The 22,447-nt window shown below is 44.2% G+C and overlaps 1 protein-coding gene across 6 annotated transcripts in view; it reads left to right on the forward strand.

Annotated features, from left to right (window-relative positions):
• tmem104 (transmembrane protein 104) overlaps nucleotides 1-22,447 on the forward strand; it is an 88,752-nt gene that overhangs the window by 2,137 nt on the left and 64,168 nt on the right. For all 6 annotated transcript variants that reach the window (XM_052032656.1, XM_052032655.1, XM_052032657.1 and 3 more), the window contains exons 2-3: nucleotides 9,425-9,502; nucleotides 12,534-12,655. In XM_052032656.1, the coding sequence (XP_051888616.1) occupies nucleotides 9,458-9,502; nucleotides 12,534-12,655 (167 nt within the window). In that variant the 5' untranslated portion in view covers nucleotides 9,425-9,457. The remainder of the gene's footprint in view (nucleotides 1-9,424; nucleotides 9,503-12,533; nucleotides 12,656-22,447) is intronic.

Genomic DNA, 22,447 nt, shown 5'->3' on the forward strand with positions numbered 1-22,447 from the left:
TGCATCTGTAGAAGTGCGTTAGTGTTTGGTGACATGCCAAATCTCCTTAAGCTCCTAAGAAAGGAGAGGGGCTGGCGGGCCGCCTTTGTGACTGTGTCGATGTGCTGGACCCAGGACAGGTCATCTGAGGAGTTAACACTTAGGAGTTTGAAGCTGTTTATTCTCTCCACCTCTGACCCACTAATGAGAACTGGCACGTGGTCTCCCGACTTCCCCTTTCTGAAGTCAATGATCAGCTCCTTGATTTTGTTGACGCTAAGCATGAGGTTGTTACTGCAGCACCACTCAACCTCCTATCTCACTCCTGTATGCTGACTCATCGCCACTTGTGATTCCGCCAACAACAATGGTGTCGTAGGCAAATTTATCGATGGTATTGGAGCTGTGAGCCACACTGGTGGGTGTAAAGAGAGTAGAGCACGTAGCCTTGACGTGCAGTTGTATTGGTGATCAGTGAGGAGGAGATGTTGTTACCGATCCGTACTGATTGAGGTCTGCCATTGAGGAAGTTAAGCATCCAGTTGCAAAGGAGGTACAGAGGCCTGGGTCTTTACTTGCATTTATCACTTCCTCTGGCAGCTCGTTCCATACATCCACTATCCTCTGTGGAAAAACTTACCCCTCAGGTCTCCTTTAAATATTTCCCCTCTCACCTTAAACCTCAAGTTTTGGACTTCTCCCACCTTAGGAAAAAGGCTCTACCCTACCTATTCCCCTCAAACCCATGCCCTCACTAAGCTCCCACAGCCCTGACTATGCTGTCATCTCTCATCTTTTCTACAATGCTTACGGGCCTCAATTATTTTTCTGCTTTCCCCCAGCATTATTTCTAATTTCAAGTACTAGAGGCCATGCATTTAAGGTGAGAGGGGGAAAGTTTGAAAGAGATGTCAGGGCAAGTATTTTTACCTAGCGAGTGGTAGATGCCTGGAACATGCTGCCGGGGGTAGTGGTGGAAGCAGTGGCATTTCAGAGGCTTTCAGACAGACATGTGAATATGTGGGGAATGGAGGGATATGGATCATGTACAGGCAGAAGAGCTTTAGTTTAATTTGGCATCTTGGTCAACACAGACGTTGTGGGCCGAAGGGCCTGTTCCTGTGCTGTGCTGTTCTAAATCTAAAATTTCTCATCAAATCTCCATTGAGCTAACTGCAGCATTCCTGGCTTAATTTCACAGCCTATTAAATAATAGCAGTACAGCACAGAAGCAGGTCCTTTGGCCCACCATGTCCATGCTGCCCATTGTAGATGATCCCAGAAATGAAAGGCTTAATGTATGAGGAGCATTTGATGTCTCTGGGCCTGTACTCAATGGAGTTCAGAAGGATGGGGGTGATCTCATTGAAACCCACCGGATACTGAAAGGCCTGGATAGAGCGGACATAGAGAGGATGTCTCCATCAGTGGGAGAGTCTAGGATCTGAGAGCACAGCGTCAGAAGAAAGGGACATCCTTTTAAAACTGAGATGAGGAGGAATTTCTTCAGCCAGAGGGTGGTGAATCTGTGCAGTTAATTGCTACAGAGGACAGTGGAGGCCAAGTCACTGGGTGTATTTAAGACAGAGATTGATAGGTTCTTGATTGGTAAGGGGGGTAAGAGCTAGGGGAGAAGGTGGGACAATGGGGTTGAAAAATCAGCCATGATTAAATGGCAGAGCAAACTCAATGGGCTGAATGGCTTGATTCTGCTCCTATATCTTATGATACCATGTACCTATCCAGACCAATCCCATTTACCTGCATTAGGTCTGTACTTTCTAAGCCTTTGCAATTCCTGTACTTGTCTAAATCTTGTGAGAGCATCTGCTTCATCATCTCTTCATCAGTGCATTCCAGATTCCAACCATCCCCTGTCTGAAAGAATTCCCTGTAGATCCCATCTAAAACTTCCACCTCTCACCTTAAGTCTATGTCCTTTTGTCTTAGACACCCTCACCATGGGGGAGGGGGAGAGAAGGTGGGGCAGATTTTTACTATCTACCCTATCTATCCTCATTGTTATATATTTCTCTGTCAGGTCACCACCTCCATTCCACGAGAAACAAACTCAGTTGTACTATAGTGGAATTGCAGAATAGTTCAGCAACGATGGCTGCCATTGAACCCACAGGGTTTTTTTGACCCTCCGTTTCCCTATCTCCTTACAAGGATGTTTTCTCAAATTCATATTCAGTTCCTTCTCTTTGGGTCTCTATCTTTGTCCACCACCCTAATGAGCTGTGCCTTGAACATCTTCACCATGTGTTGCATGAAACCTTTCTCCTGTTGTCTAGTTTATATTTCTCATCCAGTAATGCCTTCCTCTACCTCCACGTCATCCCATGTCTCTGCTGCTGCTTCAGTCTGGATGTTGTCAAACCCTTGTTCCCTGTTGTCGTCACATCCAGATTTGACGATTACAGTGGTCCTGAACTTTTAGTCTTCTGTAGCTCTGAGCCAACCCAGAACTCTGATCCTTTCCAAACTGCTCCAAGCCATTTTCACCCATTGCACCCCCATTTACCTGCTGACTTGCATTGTTCCCTGTTCCACTGTGAGTTTAACATTTTCAGCACTGTAAACCTCCCCTTCAACACTTCAAGTCTGGGCTGGTGTACACTCCCACTTGGTCCTACCGGTTCCTCCAGTGCTATCATTTCCCTACCTTTGCCTCGGTGAATCTTTTGTCTGCTGATCTGTGTGATGTTAAAGTGGCCATTTGGCCCAAAGGATCCAAGCTGATATTTACCCACACACTCTGCCTACACTCTTCTGTATAAACTCTGGTTTATGGCTTCTGGCAACACCAGTTCTTAAGCCTTTCACTGAATAGTTACTTCCAGGAGCTTTGATCAAGTAAATGTTTAGCTGGTTTTGTTGGCGGAAAGGTGTGTTACAGGGGGCAGAGGAGTTTGACTCTGGCTGTTTTGCCACAGAACTTCATTAACCCCACTGAGCATTTTGCTTTTGGATGGGAATAACCATTCAAAGCCAATGTGAAGGGTTATTTCCCCCAAAGTGTGTAAGGAAGTGGGTTTTTGTTATTCCTGTAGGTGTTCCAGAACAACCAGGGATGCTTTGTGAATGTTCTAGAACTTTGGTGACAATGCATCTACAAGGAAGCTGGGCTGAGAAGTGCTTGCAGGCAGCAGTATATATAGAAACCAGCTTTCACACATTGAAGCATGGAGTTCCAAACGTCCTGAACATCAGATGCTGGCACATTGAGCTGCCTATCTGTTAACTGAATTCAGTGCCATTCCATTTGAATGAGCTCACCAGCTCTGCGGGAAAAGGCCAAGTGCTTGAGTTATTTTCATAGCTATCCTATGGGCAGATTAACAACTAAACTCACTGAAAGTGGTCACGCAAGTAGATAAGGTGGTAAAGACAGCATATGGCATGCTTGCCTTCATTGGTCGGGGCATAGAGTACAAGAGTAAGTCATGTTGCAGCTGTATTAAACTTTGATTAGGCTGCACTTGGAGTATTGTGTGCAGTTCTGGTCACCCCATCACAGGATGGACGTGGAGGCTCTGGAGAGGGTGCAGAAGAGGTTCACCAGGATGTTGCCTTAATTAGAGGGCATGTGCTATAAGGAGAGGTTGGACAAACTTGGGTTGTTTTTTCTGCAGGTCAGAGGCTGAGGGGAGACCTGACTGAAGTTTATAAAATTGTGAGAGACATAGGGTAGACAGTCAGAATCTTTTTCCTAATAGAGGACATGCATTTAAGGCGAGATGGGTAAAGTTTAAAAGATCAGTGAGGCAAATTGTTCTTTAATTACACACACACACACACACACACACACACACACACACACACACACACACACACGGTAGGTGTCTGGAATGGGCTGCCAGGAATAGTGGTGGAAGCAGAGAGTTTTAAGTGGTGTTTAAGAGGCTGTTCGATGGGCACGTGACTCTGGAGGGATATGGGTCATGTCCAGGCAGAAGAGATTTAATTTAATTCAGCATCATGTTTGGCACAGACATTGTGGGCTGAAGGGCCTGTTCCTGTGCTGTACTGTTCTATAATGGTTTCTTGGTATTTGAGTTACGAGAGGCCTTCTGGAGGCAGGGCCTCGGCAGCAGACAGGCTGAAGCAGAGTCGCCACTGGACTGGGGAGGGTCAGCTCATCCAGCCGTACGTGTTCAGAAAGGCAATGTACGGGCTGTGAGTCTGGGTAGGATGATCTGTCCTGAAGCAATCATGTGGGCAGTTGATGCAAAGTAATTCAGGAACTGTACTTATTACAAAATCTGCTTCTATAGAGTTGCAGCAGAGCGTAGCTGGTTGGGTGATCCTGTTAGTGGTTGTGTTTAGTTCTCACAATTCTAAACTAACTTCAAAGTAAAATAGCATGGGTGGTGGAAATCTTAAAATAAATGGGTAACACTGGGCAAGCTGGGCTGTATCTGTTAGTGATAAACCAAGTTATTGTTTCAGGTCAGTGGTGCATGGAGTCATACAGATCAGTGAAGCCAAGTTCATAGTTTTTTCCTATTTACTGATGAGCCATAGCTGACGTTTTCAGGACAGGAGCAGCATTTGTCATTATCCCATCCTTTGCAACCACTCATTTTTGCTGGTGCCTGTTGTATCTGTTCTCTCCTCTTGAAACTTGAGCAACTAAGATTGCAACCTATCTGCACCTGGGGTTTTGTACTTGGATTTGTAGCTTGTAGACCTTAGGACATTAAATTAGTGCAGTCATCCCAAATCAGAAGAATATTGAGTTAACAGTCATAATAGTAGTCCTGGCCAAGATGCATAATATTGTGGTCAGTCAGTCCGTTCTATACTCTGTTACTTTTGGGGTCACTAGGAAAGGAGGCATTCTGCTGCTTGCAGGCAGTGCTGAAAAGAGTGAACAGACTGATGCCTCGGGAGAGAACTGAACAAAAAAAAATATGTAGTTTTAAGCTTGTGAAGGTGCTGTCTGAAAATCACCTTGGAGGAAGATTTGAAGAATGACTTTGAGGATGAGGGGATTAAATAAAATTAAAACTTTATGAATGTTTGGTTTCTCTTCACCGTGACCATTATGCGGTATGGACTTCGTGTGACTCAAAGGTGATTTCTAAAGTAGTTAACTGGAGGAGTACGTATGGGGCCGTCTGGATAGGTGACGAGCTGGACCAAATGGCTTTTCTAATCAAGAACCGTTTTGAGAGTTTGGGTTAACTTTCCAGCAATCTGAACCATTCATAGTGTATGCTCTCCAACAGCCTAAAGACACTTAGTTCAGTAGCTCGTGTTTGTAAAAGTCTGGAGGGTGGAGGATCGTTTAGGAAATGGGAAGATAGTTGTAATACTGCGATGGGGAAGGTGGATGGCGATGATACTTTGGGGGAAACCCCCAAAAAGTTGATGAGACCGGTGAGGCTTTGGTTGAGTTCAATGGATCTGTCAATGATAGTACTGGTAGGGCCAAATCTGAGGACACCCTTGTGTGTGTGGCTGTCAGAGATTCAAAACGCGTCTGGCAGCTCCATACTGGGTGCTGAGAGCCATTGTCAGCAGCAAGAATTGTATTTCACCCCAACCTAATCTCAGTGTGACACTGACTGTACCATGACTGTCATCTCAGGGGACCAGCCCAGGAGCAGTGGGGAGTATAGCGGGGTATGCAACAGTAGCATCAGGCATATCTAAACTTGAGGGGCCAATCCAGCAAAGTTGCAGTGAAAGCAACATGTATCGGACAGAGTAAGTGATCTCACAATCGAGGGATCAGGTTGAAGCTCCACAATCATGCCACATAACTAATGTAAATAAGAAAATTGGTGAAGACAGTGTACATGGACCTTAGCAAGGGTTTTGACAAGGTGCTGCACGTGGTTGGCAAGCTGGATCCAAAATGGGCTTGGTGTTGGGAGACAGAGGATAGTGGTGGAGGGTTGCTTTTCTGACCAGATGTCTGTAGTGGTGAACTGCAGGGATTGGTGCTGGGACCTTTGTTCGTAACATATATCAATGACTCGGATGAGCATGTGACCACCAAATGATTTGGTGGTCTAAGTAGTATGTGTGCAGACAACACAAAATTGGCAGAGTCCTAACCGGCAAAGAAGGTTGCCTTGGGATACAGAGGGATGTAAATCTGCTGGAAAGTTGGATGGAGTGCTGGCAGATGGAATTTGATCCAGATAAGTGTGAGGAAATGCACTTTTGGGAAGTCAGATACTGGCAGGAAATATAAAGTAAATGGCAGGGACCTTGGGAGCATTGACGTATAGAGAGGCCTTGGGGTGCAAGTCCATAGCTTCCTGAAAGTGGCAACAAAGGTGGACAGGGTGCTGAAAAAGGCATTTGGTACGCTTGCCTTCGTAGACTGAGGCATTGAGTATAAGAGTTTGGATGTCATGTTTTAGTTGTACAAAACATTGGTTAGATTGCACTTGGAGTATTGTGTACAGTTCTGGTGGCCGCACTAGAGGTATGGTAGCAGAAGAGGTTCACCAGGATGTTGCCTGGAATGGAGAGCTGTAGTTATAAGGAGAGATTGGATGGGTTGGGTCTGTTCTGGAATGTAGGTGGCTGAGGGGATGATCTTATAAAGGTTTGTAAGATTATGAAGGGCATAGATAGGATGGATAGTCAGTCTTTTCCCAGGGTAGGGGAGTCTAGAAGCAGGGGCATAAGTTTAAGTTGAGAGGGGTGAAATTAAGGAGATCTGAGGGGTAAGTTTTTTTTTACAGAGGGTGATGGGTAAATGGAATGAGCTGCTGGTGGAGGCAGGTGCAATTAGAATCAGGTTCATTACTGCTGACTTCTCTGTCATGAAATGTGTTGTTTTGTGACCGCAGTACAAAGACAAAATTATTATAAATTACAAAATAAATAGCGCAAAAAAAAAAGCAATAACGAAGTAGTGTTCATGGACCATTCAGAAATCTGATGGCAGAGGGCAAGACGCTGTTCCTAAAATGTTGAGTATAGGTCTTCAGGCTCCTGTACCTCCTCCCTAATGCTAGTAACGAGAAGAGGTCATGTCCAGGATGGTCCTTAATGATAGAAGCCATTGCCTTGAGGCACCGCCTCTTGAAGATGTCCTCTATGCTGGGGAGGATTGTGCCTGTGATGGAGCTGTCTGAGTCTGCAACCCAATGTTTAAAACTCATTTGAACAGGTACTTAGATAAGAAAGGAGTTGTCACTTTATCCAGTGAGGTAGACAGACAATGAGAGGAACACGCCCCAGGAAGATCCCCATTCTTGACAATGCCAGGACCCAGGGCACAGATGAAAGCTGGGCATTTGTAACCTGCAGTGCCAAATAGGTGATGCATCTTTGCTTCCCAGTGCCGATACCACATGTCGGTGTTCATCCAACCTGGGATAGTACTGACATTGGAGATTGAAGGACCAGGCAACAGCCCAGGCTTGCACTCCAGAGTAGTTTAGCCTCTCTCCAAGCTCTCACAATACCTCGTTAGTGTGCTCTATCTGCAAAAAGCTGAAGAAATCCAATCGAGCTAGCATCATCCTGTCAGCCTGCTGTCAGTCCATCGGGAGAGAGCTGGAGGTGCTGTGGACAGGGTGCCAAAGGGCAGGATTCCAGAGGCAAGATGAATGAAGTTTATAAGATTATGTGAGTCATAGGTAGACAGCCGGCATCTTTGTCCCAGGGTTGAAATGTCTAATATTAGAGGTATTTAAGGTGAGAGGGGGTAAGTTCAAAGGAGATGTGCGGGGCAAGTTTTGTTCCACAGAGTGGTGGGTGCCTGGAATACGCTGCCAGGGGTGGTGGTGGAGGCAGATACAATAGAGGTGTTTAAGAGGCTTTTAGATGGGCACATGAATGTGCAGAGAATGGAGGGATATGGACATTGTGCAGGCAGAAGGGATTAGTTTAGTTAGGCATTTCATTACTAGTTTAATTAGTCCAGCACAACGTTGTGGGCCGAAGGGCTTGTTCCTCTGCTGTACTGTTCTATGAGTGACTGCCTGTGACAGCAAGATAGTGATTGAATATGACATCAGAGCCCTGATAAAACTGAAGTCACCAGACATCAAAGGGCAAGCACTTCAGTGGTTGGATTCGTACTTTACACAAAGATGGTTGTGGTTGTCTGAGGTTCATCCCAGACCCAGAACATAACAGCAGAGGTTCCTCAGCTGCTTCATCAATGACTTCCTTTCATCATAAGGTCAGAGGTGGAGACGTTTGCTGATGATTGGACAGTGAAATATTCCACACGTATGCAGTGAGACCCGGACAATGTTCAGGCAAGGGATAATAAGTAGTGAGTGATATTTGCACCATGCAAGTGCTATATATCAATCGTCCCAATAAGATGGTTTAACCACCTACCCATGATGTTCTTTGACATCAGCGAGCCTCTCACCATCAATGCTCTGGGGTCACCAAGAACCAGAAACTCAACTGGACAAGTTTGATAAATAAGAGTAGGTTAGAGGCTGGGTATCCTGTGTATCCTTCACCTCCTGAAGCCCCAGAGCCTTTCCACCATCCACAAGACAGGAGTCAGGATTGTTAGAGAGCACTTCCCCAAATGAATTCACCTCCAACAACAATCAAAGTTCAACACTGTCCAGAGCATAGTGGAACTCTTGACTGGGATCCATTCTGATATTCACTCCCTTCACTGTGGCTGTGGTGTGCACCATCTTCAAAGTGCTTTGCACATACTTGCCAAAGCTACCTTGACAGGACGTCCCAAACCAGCAACTGCTAGTTAGAACGACAAGAGCAGCAGGTGCGAGGGGGTAACACCTCCTGCATGTACCCTTGCAAGTACCACACCACCCTGGGGTATTGTCTCTCCTTCATCAAGGGGATTGGAGAAGGCCAATAAATTACAGGCCTTGCCAGTAAAACCCACTGGTGGAGAGGGTCTGGGAACCTTCAACCAGAGGATGGTGAGTCTGGGTGTATTTAAGGCAAAGATTGGATAGGTTCTTGATTGATAACGGGGGGGTGGGGGGTTTACAGGGAGAAGGCGGCAAAATGATGTTGGAAAAAACATCAGCCATAATTGAATGGCGGAGCAGACTTGATGGACCAAATGGCTTAATTCTGCTCCTATATCTTATGGGATGGCATTGAACTTGCCTCTCTAGTCCTGGTCTAACCACACAGTTTTCTGAAAGTGCTTCATTTGCGCAGAGATTCAGCTCTTTGAACTGAGCAAAATTCTCAAAGCATAGTTGGTGAGGAAGCTCCAACGTGGGCAAGGTGGACTTGCCGGCCTCCTTTACCTGTATAGTTTTATTAATATTCTATTGCTGTTCGTTGTCAGAGTACAGTAGATCTGAGGATTCGGTAATGAGAGTGCACCAGAAATATTCAGTGGAATTCCTGTTTTCTAATGGACTGTACTTATCAACAAGGTTATTGTGAAGTTTTATTGATTTAGGAATCTTTTGAGTCTTTGTAATGTTGCTATTTTTAATTTTTATTTTTAATGCAGGTCAGTTGGAAGTCGCTGTTCTAGGAACTGAAAATGCCGGGTGGGATTACAGAAACGGGGGAGTTGTACTCTCCATATGTGAGTATTTCCTGTTGAGTTGGTGAGCTTATTGTGCGTTGAAGAAGCTGTGTACTGGGAAATACTTAGTGATAGCAGTGCCAGGGTTACAGCTGATCTACACATGCATTGTTACATCTGATCCTGTCCATCGTACTGTGTATTCACAGAGCTGCCAGAATGGAAGGGGCTGCTGAAAGTTTTTGTAATTGGAGGAAACGCTATTAACTGTATAGTTACCGTATAGTTTGGCAGTTTCAAGGATTTTGAGGACATGTATTGTGTTAAGGTTCAATATAATAACTAGAAGAATCAAGAGTCCAGCACTGCAGTATAAGATGGAGGAGAGGGAGCAGGAGCCCTTTTAAACTAAAGTCTTTTTTAATCAGGAGTGAAGAGGAGGGATGGGAGGAATATTAAGAAAATATTAAGAATCTTAATATTTTATTAATTTTATATTAATAAAATATTAAGAAAACCTTAATACAGAATTGTTTTAAGCTCCTGTTGTTTCTGATGCTGGCCCATGACTACATCCATTATCATTCCAAGAATCTTCGTATTTGACCATCAAAAGAGGCTCTGTGCATACTTTAATCTGAGAGGTTTCTTTCCATTGTATCCTATTTCTGATTGTTAAAGGACCAACCTCCACTTCACGCTAGCATCACTCCGAAAAGTACAGCTGAGGCTGTAGAAAAACCCTTGAGAGAATAATAGTTACAGGGTAAATTAGTGGGAAAATAAGGTTGCTCTGTGAGCTAGCATTACTTGATGGGCTGAACTGGCAGCCTCCTACGTCGTAAGAACATGCATTGATTGTTGTTTGCTGTCTTTTCTATGTGGCTTTCTAGTGAGGCCCCATCTGTCTGTTCAGGTGGACGTGGGATATCCTGTCATGTTTTAAACTAAAGAGTTCCTTAAGGGAGGAACCAACGTTTATCCTCAGCGTTGCTGGATGAACTGACCATTCTCTTATGCACACAAGTTGCTGTGTTCATCTTTGGAACCATCACTGTTTCAGAACTAATTCATTGGTCAATGTGGTCACACTTGAGGGACAGAAGGATGTCTGAGTTAGTAATAAAAGTTGTAAAGGCAGCATGTGAGCTGTTGAAGGCTAGGTCATTAGCTTAATGTTGAGGGAGAGGTTAGGAGAAATTTGCTGTGTGCATGGGAGGAGGGGGTGTTGTGGGGGCGGGGGGTGGGGAGAGATTAAAAAAAATCAAAACACTGCCCTACTTCCATATCAACTCGTGACTGGTAGACAGATGAGCAGTTTGTTAATGGAGCCTGGCAGTTGTGCCAGTCACAAGGTTTGAAGCATTTGCAACAATCTTCAGCCAGCAATGCTGAGTGGATAATCCACCTTGGCCTTCTCCCAAGACTGCCACCATCACAGAAGCCAGCCTTCAGCCAATTTGTTTCACCCCATGTAATAACAAGAAACTGCTAACAGTACAGGATAGAGCCAAGGTTGTGATACTGAAGAAGTGCTCCAGAACTAGCTGTGCCAATGTAGCTCAGCATTGGCGTCTACCCTAATCTGCAAAAATTCCCCAGCTGTATCCTCTCCACTAATTAGACAAACTGGATAGATCCAGTTTATCTAATTATTGCCTTTTCCCAATCCTCAATCTAAGCCCAATCGCGGGTAAAGTGATGGATGGTGCTGTGGACAGTGATGTCCTTTTTTCCCATATTTAACACAAAAAACTACCTGCTCACCACCAGATCCACTACCCAGTTTGGGTGGACCACATGGTTTTGGGTCACAACCTTTGTCTAATCATTGATAAAAGATCTGAATTCCAGGGGGAATTTACAGCAGCGAATTAACCCACCAAACTGCCTGCCTTTGGGATGTGGGAGCTACCCATGAGGTCACAGGGAGAACATGCAGAACTCCACACAGACCTGTGTTCACAATCAAACCCAGATCCCTGGAGCTGTGAGGCAGCAGCTTCCTAACTTGCCCTCTGTCATAAATTCCATTTATGTTTTGTTGAGTCTGTGCCTGCGTGCCACCTTATCTGGACACCATTCAGTCTGACTCTAGAGGCAGAATGGCCTATTTCCTTCTGCAAAAGGAAATGGACAGGTGCCAAGATCAGTTTCTATTGTGTCATGGTGTCAGTTGCCATTCAGTTGGAAGCACTTTATCCTTTGGCATCATCCTCTAGCAACTTGAGCACAAGATCCCGGCTGATGCTCCAGTGGTACTGATAGCTCCCCTGACAGTGTGGCATTCTATCATTAGGATGAGACCTGCATTCAAGTCCAATTCTGTTCTCTCAGGTGAATGTTAAAGGTCCCAAGGCCCAATTCAAGGAATATTTTTACCTCAACCTTTGGAAATAAAGCAGATTATCTGGTAACTATCCCAAATAACTTTTTCTGACATTACCTCGGTGACTGCACTTCTTTGGTGCAAGTACCTTGTGATGATCCAAGATTGTGGAAGTGTGTAAACAAGTGAATTATTTCTAAACATACTCAAAAATCAAGAGGTTTCTTTTCTTGATGTCTGTGATTATTCTGTTAATCAAAACCATTGCAGCAGCACCTCAGCTAACATGAAGATTGTACCTTGAATTTGTGATGGTTACTACTTTTCCAAAGCACAATATTCTAAACCTTCTCCTGTTTTGGAGACCAATATTGCCTTTACTGCCATCTTTTAATTGCCGTTGTGTCCAATTCCTGGAGCTTGGTGCCTGCCCGCGCTGTGGGAGTGTACAGGGACCACAGAGGTGGCTCACCACCACTGCGTCGAAGGAAATCAGGAACGAGCTTTAAATGCTGATTTTGCCCATAGCATCCACATTCTGTGCATAGATGTAAAGACCAATTAAAAAAACCCGCTGATGGATGTGGCTTGTCTTCGGTTAGTCACAGTCCTTTGCCTTTAAATGCTGTCTTGTGTCTTGGATTGTGATTCGAGTCTAGGCTGCTTATACTGATGAGCTCCGGAGGTGCCAGGAAAATTGAAGAGATAATAGTAGGGTGTGGTAGGTGTCGCTAATGTTCATATTTTCTGCTTCATTTTTAGGTGGGGCTCGTGTACATGTTTAACTTGATCGTTGGCACAGGAGCATTGACGATGCCGCAGGCCTTTGCTGTATCTGGCTGGGCTGTAAGCCTTGCCCTCCTTATCTTCTTGGCATTTATGAGGTATTTATGCAATAGTGGTACTGAAGAGCAGCAGGGAGAGTGTTGATCAGATGTTATCTCAACCCAACTGTCGTGGCAACAATTGGTACCGGAGGTGTTACGATAACCCAAGGCAGCATCTTCATTTTCAGGAGGAATGGTGTCCAGATACCATCTTTTAAACCCTGCATGCTTTAGTTTGTGTTCAGAACTACTTCTAGTTTGAAGTTGTGTATCTGCAATATCCTGCTAGTTTCCCTTGTATTTGATTTCTCATCCCACGGATTAAGGATCATTAAAGCTGAAACATTTTACAAGTTTTTAAATGTTTTCATCATAGCAATGAACTAGTTTCAATTAATTAAGAAAATTATTGATCTTTTATTGTTTAAGTGTGATTATACTTACACTTAATTTTTAAATTTTTAAGGTTGACAGATTTAGTAAACTTTTGAGTTATTAATATAGACAGATGGTAAAAGTAGAAGGGGCAGTTGCTGGAGATGAAGTAACCTGCCTGTACTGTTCAAAATAAAATGGGGAACTGGAAGCAATTTTATAGCAAGAAGCTAAATGTGATTTGAATAACTGAAACTCAGATATAAGAGCACTGATTACTGGAATTTATAATCTGGTGCGATAAGGAAGAGGGTGATGTGTGTCTGTACTATTAAGAGAAGGCAAAAATAAAATGAATCCTAGAGTCTATAGATTGAAGTAAATCGTGAGGCATTTTTTGTCACACTGGGGTAGAATATAAACTATCTGATACAGATGGAAGGAAGAACCATATGTGCAAGTACGTGAAATGAGTGCAGTACACAATCATCAGAGACGTTAGCGACCTCCAGATAAACCGAGGCAGAAAAGAAGAACAGGGAACAGACTTTTGGCAATACCGTAGAACCATAGAACAGTACAGCACAATACAGGCCCTTCGGCCCACCATGTTGTGCCGACCTTTAAACCACGCCTAAGACTATCTAACCCCTTCCTCCCATGTATCCCCCTATTTTAAATTCCTCCATATGCTTATCTAACAATCTCTTGAACTTGACCAACGTATCTTCCTCCACCACCACCCCAGGCAGCGCATTCCATGCACCAACCACTCTCTGGGTGAAAAACCTCCCTCTGATGTCTCCCTTGAACTTCCCAACTATTACCTTAAAGCCATGCCCTCTTGTATTGAGCATTGGTGCCCTGGGAAAGAGGTGCTGGCTGTCCACTCTATCTATTCCTCTTAATACTTTGTATACCTCTATCATGTCTCCCCTCATCCTCCTCCTCTCCAATGAGAAAAGCCCTAGCTCCCTTAGTCTCTCCTCATAATGCATACTCTCCAAACCAGGCAGCATCCTGGTAAATCTCCTCTGCACCCTTTCCAATGCTTCCACATCCTTCCTATAATGAGGCGACCAGAACTGGACACAGTACTCCAAGTGTGATCTAATCAGAGTTTTGTAGAGCTGCATCATTACCTCGCGGCTCTTAAACTCGATCCCATGACTTATGAAAGCTAACATCCCATAAGCTTTCTTAACTACCCTATCGACCTGTGAGGCAACCCCCAAATCCCTCTGCTCCTCCACACTACCCAGAATCCTGCCATTAACCTTGTACTCCACCTTGGAGTTTGTCCTTCCAAAGTGTAGCACCTCACACTTCTCCGGATTGAACTCCATCTGCCACTTCTCAGCCCAGCTCTGCATCCTATCAATATCCCTCTGCAATCTTCGACAGTCCTCCACACTATCCACAACACTATTGACCTTTGTGTCATCTGCAAACTTGCCCACCCACCCTTCTACCCCCTCATCCAAGTCATTAATAAATATCACGAAAAGTAGAGGTCCCAGAACCGATCCTTGTGGGACACCACTAGTCACAGCCCTCCAATCCGAATGCACTCCCTCCACCACAACCCTGTGCTTTCTACAGGCAAGCCAATTTTGAAACCACACGGCCAAGCCTCCCTGGATCCCATGCCCTCTGACCTTCTGAAGAAGCCTACCATGTGGAACCTTGTTAAACGCCTTACTAAAATCCATGTAGACCACATCCACTGCACTACCCTCATCAATCTTCCTGGTCACCTCCTCAAAGAACCCTATCAGGCTTGTGAGGCAAGATCTTCCCTTCACAAAGCCATGCTGGCTGTCCCTAATCAGTCCATGATTCTCTAAATGCTCGTCGATCCTATCTCTAAGAATCCTTTCCAACAGCTTGCCCACCAGAGAAGTAAGGCTCACTGGTCTATAATTCCCTGGACTATCCCTACTACCTTTTTTGAATAAGGGGACAACATTTGCCACCCTTCAATCCTCCGGTACCATTCCCTTGGACAATGAGGACTCAAAAGATCCTAGCCAATGGTTCAGCAATCTCCTCCCTCGCCTTGCGGGGCAGCCTGGGGAATATTCCGTCAGGCCCTGGGGACTTACCTGTCCTAATATTTTCTAACAGCTCCAACACATCCTCTCTCTTGATATCTACATACTCTGGAACATTAACCTTACCAACACTGTCCTCAGCGTCATCAAGGTCCCTCTCCTTGGTGAATACTGAAGAGAAGTATTCATTGAGAACCTCACCCACTTCCACAGCTTCCAGGCACATTCTCCCACCTTTGTCTTTAATTGGTCCTACCTTTACTCTAGCCATCCTTCTGCTCTTCACGCACATGAAAGAAGCCTTGGGATTCTCCTTCACCCTACTCTCCAAAGCCTTTTCATGTCCCCTTCTTGCTCTCCTCAGCCCCTTCTTAAGTTCCTCCCTTGCTACCCTAAATCATCCCAGTCTTTTTTCCGGTCTTGTTTCTGAACAAAAAAAGCAGCGAATTTGGAGCTGATACTGAGAAATAAATCAAACAGGTCAGCTTTTCAGATCAGAGAATTATAACCAGTGGTGTGCTACAGGGATTAGTGCTGTGTCTTTTATTAATTATATGTTACTGATTTGGAAGAGAATGCAGTTGGTGTGACTGGGGCAAGGAATGGCGGATAGAATTTCACCCGGACAAGTGTGAAGTGATGGATTTTGGGAAGTTGAACCAGGCTAGGACACACACGGTGAATGACTGGGCCCTGGGAGTGTTATTGAACAGTGAGACCCTGGGTTTCAAGTACATAGTTTCCTGACAGTGGCGACATAGGTAGACAGAGTGGTAAAGAAGGCATACTTGCCTTCACCAGCTGAGGAAATGAGCATAAGAGTTGGGACATCACATCATAGTTGTACAAATCGTTGGTTAGGCTGCACTTGGAGTGTCGTGTGCAGCTGTGGTTGCCATGCTATAGGAAGGATGTGATTCAGCTAGAGTGGGTGTAGAAAGGATTGACAGGAGTGTTCCCTAGACTGGAGGGCTTGAGTTATAAGGAGAAGTTGAATAGGCTAGGAGTGTTTTAGCTGCAGCGAAGGAGGCTGAGGGGTGACCTTTTAGAGCTATATAAAATCATGAGGGGCGTGGATAAGGTGGATGGTCACAGTCTATTTCCCAGGATAGGGAGTCTAAAACTGGAGGGCATGGGTTTAAGGTGAGAGGGGAAAGAGATAAAGGGAATCTGAGATGTGGTTTTCTCCCACAGGATGGTGGGTATATGGAACGAGCTGCCAGAAGAAGTGGTAGAGGCAGGTACAATTACAGCATTTAATAGACATTTGGACAGGTGCATGGATAGGAAAGGTTTAGAGGGATTTGGGCAAATGAGATAGTGTAGATAGGCATCTTGGTCAATTGGCCTGTTTCCATGCTGTGAATCTGTGAATCAGAGAATGAGTATAAAGGAATGAGCATCGATGGATTCCGATGGTATTGTGCACAATAGAAGATGGTTGTGGTTGTTGAAGGTCGACCAACCGCAGGACATCTCTGCGAGAGGTCTTCGGGATGGTGTCCTAGACCTGACTATCTGTAGCTGCTACACCACTGGCCTTCCATCATAAGGTCAGAAGTGGGGACGTGCAGTCATCAGCAAACTATGTCTAATTCCAGTTGTAATTTCTCAGCAAGTGAAGCAGCCCCTGCCTGCATGCAGCAAGACCTAGATAATATTAAGGCACAAGCTTATTAGTGGCATGGAGCATTCACAGCACAAAAGTGTCAAGCAATGAGCAACACCAACAAGGAAGGTTTTAGCCACTATTGGCAAGCCCCCATCGCCACCATCCTGGGGTTACCATTGACCAAGAACCCAGCTGGACGAGCCACATAAATAGGTGTAACTTCACCAGCAGGACTACGATGACTCGAGATGGTGGCTCCCCATCGCTCTGAGGGCAGTTAGGGATAAGCATTAAGTGCTGGCCTTGCCAGTGATGCCCTTATCTTGAAAATGGGATAAATGCAACCTAACGATTGAAGACAAAGACTGTAAGGTACACCCCTCAATTCCCTGATCTTTCAAAAATGCATCCACCTCTACTTAAAACTCTTCCAACATTCTAGCCTCTGTAACCCCTGGGGCAGAGAATTCCAGAGATTTGCCATCCTCCGCTAGAAGAAATTTCTGCACACCTCAGTTTTAAATGACCAGAGCTCTTGTGATTCAATAAAGTCACCCCTGATTCTTAATTCCATGAATACAGACCCAGCCTGCTTAGCCTCTCTTGATAGGACGACCCTCTCATCCCAGGAATTAGTCTGGATCTTCTTTGGACTGCCATATCCCTTGCTATGTTATTATATCCCTTTTTAGCTATGGGAGTACTCCAGATGTGGTCGAGTCAACGCCCTATACAATTGTTACAAAACTTCCCAGTTTCTAAACTCCAACCCTTTTGCTGTAAAGGCCAGTATACCACTTGCCTTCTGAACTACATGGACCTGTCTGTTAACTTGTGAATCTTGTACAAAAATTCCTAGATCCCTCTGAATATCACTCATTTGCAGTCTCTTTCCAGTTAGATAATCTACCTTTTGTTTCCTCTTCCTGAAGTGCACTCACACTTCCTCACGTTAAATACCATTTGCCAAGCTTTCATCCAGTCACTCGGTCTTTTGATATTCCTTCAAAGGGTCACAAAGTCCTCATTGCCATATGCCTTTTCATCTATTTTCATGTCGTCAGCAAAAGGATACCTGGCATTCTGCCCCCTTCTCCAGGTCATTAATATAAATAAAGCTGATCCCTGGGGTCCTGGTACAGGGTCTTGACCTGAAACGTCAACAATTCCTTTCCCCCATACACATGCTGCTCAACCCACCGAGTTCATCCAGCAGATTGATTGTTTGCTCCAGATTCCAGCATCTGCAGTCCCTTGTGTCTCCCTGGAGTACTCGACTAGCTGAACCCTTCCAACCTGAAAAAGACCCATTTATTCCAACTCTGTGATAACTAGTTTTCAATCCGTGCTAACACACTTCCTCCAACACCGCGTGCTCTTAACTTGTACACCAGCCTCTTCTGTAGCACTTTGTCAAATGCTTTTTGGAGGCCTAAATACACCATGTCTACCAGGGTCCTCTCTTTCGACTGTGCTTGTTATATCCTCAATCTGAGCAAATTTATCAAATGTGATCCATTTATCATAAAATCATTCTGACTTGGTTTGATTATATTAAGCTTTCCTAATTGATTAGCTATTTCTTCTTTGATTATTGTTAGCAAGATGCTTGAGTCAATAGATGTTAAACTAACTGGCCTATAGTTTCCCACCTTTTGTTCCCCCCCCCCCCCCCCCTTAAATAAGGGAGTCACATTTGCTGTTTTCCAGTCCACTGCCACCCTCCAGAATTGAGTTTTGAAAATCTTCATTCAATGACTCCACCATCTCTGCAGCCACTTCCATTAAAACCCTTGGGTGCAGGCCATTGGGTGCTAGTGACGTGTCTGCCTTTAGTCCTGTAACTCTAATACCTTGTCCCTCATGATTGGGAATCTTCTATGATATTTGAACCTAGCCTTTCTGCCATTACCTTGTTTCCTGATATTAATTCCCCAGTGTCCTTCTCCAGAAGTCCCACCTGCTTCCTTTTTGTATATCAATAGAAACTCTTACTGTTTATTTTGATATTACACAAGTTTTCTCTCAAAAATATTTTTCTCCTGATGAACTTTTTAGTCTCTTACTACTGGGTCTTGAAAAATTCACTTCTTTGCTCTACCACTAGTCACTTTGTTTTCTCTACTTTTCGATTTAACCTTATTCTTGAGCTCCTTTATTAACAATAAATTGTTCCTCTTTCTCTTAGAATTGCTCTTTCTAATTGAGTTAAATTTGATTATGACCTTGATGAACTAGCTGTTTAAATACCTGCCACTGCTCATCCTAATGAGTTTATTTACCCATTCCACTCTGGACAACTCTACCTTTGTTGGATTGCCTCCCTTTAAGTTGTAGACACTGGTTGTTTGCCCTCGAACCATATCTGGAATTCTACTATGTCGTGGTCACTACTTCCTAGGGGATCCTCAAGCACAAGATCTCTTAATAATCATTCCTCATTACACATTACCAAATTTTAAAATAGCCTGTTCCTGGCTAGGTTCTATAACATACTGCTCTAACAAGCAATCCCTGACAAACTCCATACATTTTTCTCCTAAAGTATCCTTGCCAGTTTGATTTAACCTGTCAATAACCAGATTAAAATCGCCCTTGACAACTGCTGTTCTCTTCGTACCTGCCTTTGATTCTTTTTCTCCAATTATGTTTTATCCTTTCAAGATGCCACCTTTTGGGGTCATAGAGACCACTCCCACCTGTCTTTTTCCCCCATTGTTTCCGCCACAACTGAATCTACATCACTATGCACTGCATTTATATCATGACTGAGCACAGCTCCGATCCTTTTCTTGCTTAACAGCACTTTCCCACCTACTTTCCCTTTTGGAACATTGAGCACCCAGTCCTGGTCACCCTGCAACCATGTCTCTGTAATAGCTATTAGCTCATATCAGCCACTGTTTTATGCTGTCAACTCAAATGTCTTATTGCAAATGCTAGTTGCATTCAAGAGTTTTAAGCTTTGATTTTTTTTTAAAACAGTTTTTCTTAGTCCTTCTTTATTTCTTGCCGCATAGCTTTTTTTATTTTCTGTCTCTCCCTATCACACTTTAATTATCATTGAGGTTTCCTCCCACATCCCAAGGATGTGCTGAAAGATTGAAAATTTTAAAAAAAACTGCAGATGCTGGAAATCTGAAACAAAAACAGAAGATGCTGGAAAAACTTTGGTCGGGTAGTATCTGTCGAGGGAGAAACGGTCAATGTTTCAGGTAACTGCTTCTTCCACAGATGCTGCCTGACCTGAGTTTTTGTAGCATTTACTGTTTTCATATGGTGAAGAGTTAATTGCTTGCTGTTAATCACCCAAAGTGTAGGTTAATGGCAAAAAGAAACAAAGGAAGACCAAATGTGTGACAGAGAATCAAAATAAATTGCAGGGAAATGAGGGGGAATTGGGCTAATATGGTTGTTCCTCAGGGAACCAGCACGGACCACCAGAGGGAACAAATGGCGGACTCCTATCCAATTGTTTTTTTAGAAAGGAAAGAACAAACTAGCAATGGATGAATAAAGAAACCTGGAGAGAGAGAGAGGGGAGAAAGTTGTCTGAAGAAAAAGCTATTCACTGTGTTTGTAACATGGATGGAGTGAGACAAAAAGGAATCGGGGGGTGGGGGGGGGGGAAGCAAAACCGAGTCACAAAAGACACCCCTGGGCTGACCAGTTTAACTTCAGTTCCACGTCCTTAATCACAGCTAGGAGTGTCTAGTAAATACTGCCTTGTTGAGTTATCCCAGGAGCAAATTAAGTAATATGCCTGTCAGTCAACCAATCCAGATCAACCTTGAAACGGTTCTGTCCAGTTGCCCTTGCTGTGGTTCTCTAAGTGCTGCACCCTCCTGTTCAGTATCAGCTGTGAATCAGACCAATCTGTAATGCATTTCTGAATCCATGTTGATTATGTAGATTAGAAATGGGTACTGATCCCTGAGTTGGTGCAATCTGTACCTTTACTTTTCCTCCTTGTCCCTACCCCTCCAGTACCCGACTAGTCCAAGGTTGGGGGTGGTTGACTTGTGCTGCAGATGCCTGTTTGGTCAGTGGTTTAAATTCAGAGATGAACTATATTGAGGCAACACCTAATTCCTGGGCTGTGCATACTATAAAACTGGAAAGTAGTAATCCTCTAGAGAAGATGTCTTTTCCACTTAAGTTGCATCTCAGTTACAATTCTGATATTTTTCTCAGTCTGTTCAGGATGTTTTTACAGATGCAGCAGTAGGTGTATACCAGGAGATGGCAGCATAGTGTGTGTTATCTGTTAGTTCGGGTGTAGCCTTTGCAGTGCATGTTGTTTCATTTTAAGCTCAGCAACAGGTTACAGTTTGCATACTGTTCTCACTTCCAAAAAAAAATTAGTTCACAATCATAGCGTTTAAAATTCAGTGAAAAACTCCTCCAGAATACGTTTGTGCAAGTTGTTGTAGTGTGCAGTTTCCCTGACTGAAATGAATAGAGTAGGAGTTGCAGTGGAAAATAACTGGGTCTTCAAATACAGCGAAGTACAACTGGTCCTCTCGCATCGAGCCAAAATATAGCTACATTAAACTCTGCAGTGAAGGTCTGGCCATATGTCGTGTACCTTTATTTCTCGTTACTACCATCGGGGAGAAGGTACAGGAGCCTGAAGACCCACACTCAACTCAGGAACAGCTTCTTCCCCTCTGCCGTCAGATTTCTGAACAGTCCATGAACACTACCTCGTTATTCCTTTTTTGCACTCTTTATTTTTGTAACTTATAAGTTTTACGTCTTGCACTGTACCGCTGCCACAAAACAATAAATTTCACAACGTATGTCAGTGATAATAAACCTGATTCTCATTCTTATTTTAAGTGTCAGATTTTGATAGGACCATTGAATTTTATACTCCAAGCAGCATATTTTTGGTGCTTTTTGACTGCTGTCTGCTTGCTAGAACAATCCTAGTTTAACATGATCACCTTGTTCTTCTCTTCAGTGAGCTTTGCTTCAGCCACCCAGTGTCAAAGGTATTTCAGGCTCCAAATCTCTGCCACTTTTTTTTTACCCACCTTTGATCATTTTAAATTGCTGATTCCTGAGCCCCACATCTCAGTGCTGAGTGGCCACACTACTCGTCCGCCCTGCTCAACACCAGCCCTTCCAGGCAGCTTCTCCACACTGAGCTGTGGTGTGAGTGATTCATTGGTGCAAGAGCTGTAGTGGAGGGCAGGGATTCACAGCACAGTACTGGGCGGCACAGTAGCATAGCGGTTAGCGCAACGCTATTACAGCGCAAGTGATTGGGGTTCGATTCCCGTCGCTGTCTGTAAGGAGTTTGTACGTTCTCCCCATGTCTGCGTGGGTTTCCTCCGGGAGCTGCGGTTTCCTCCCACATTCCAAAGACATACGGGTAGGTTGATATGGGTTTAAAAAATGGGCGGCGTGGACTCGTTGGGCCAGAAGGGCCTGTTACCAAGCTGTAAGTAAAATTTAAAATTTAAAAAAAAAGCAGGTTCCTGGCTCAGCAATGTACCCATGGTAATTGGTTTATTATTGTCAAATGTACTGAGATACTGTAGAAAAACTGTTTTGCATACCGTCTATACAGATCATTCAAAACATAAGTACATCAAGGTAGAACAAAGGGAAAAGCAATAGCAATGCAGAATATAGCTGAGTGAACTTTGCTAATACAAAGGGGTGGCATGTACCTGTGAGTGCTTGGACTAGTTAACCAAGAGTGCTATAAGAAACTGCATGCTAAGGAGTCACAGTAAGTGAGGGTACCGGTGTGCTGTGGATGCTGGAAATCTGACCTACAAATACACACTGCTGGTG

The sequence above is a fragment of the Pristis pectinata genome, chromosome 18 (genome assembly GCF_009764475.1).
Source record: "Pristis pectinata isolate sPriPec2 chromosome 18, sPriPec2.1.pri, whole genome shotgun sequence".
In the NCBI taxonomy this organism is placed as follows: domain Eukaryota; kingdom Metazoa; phylum Chordata; class Chondrichthyes; order Rhinopristiformes; family Pristidae; genus Pristis; species Pristis pectinata.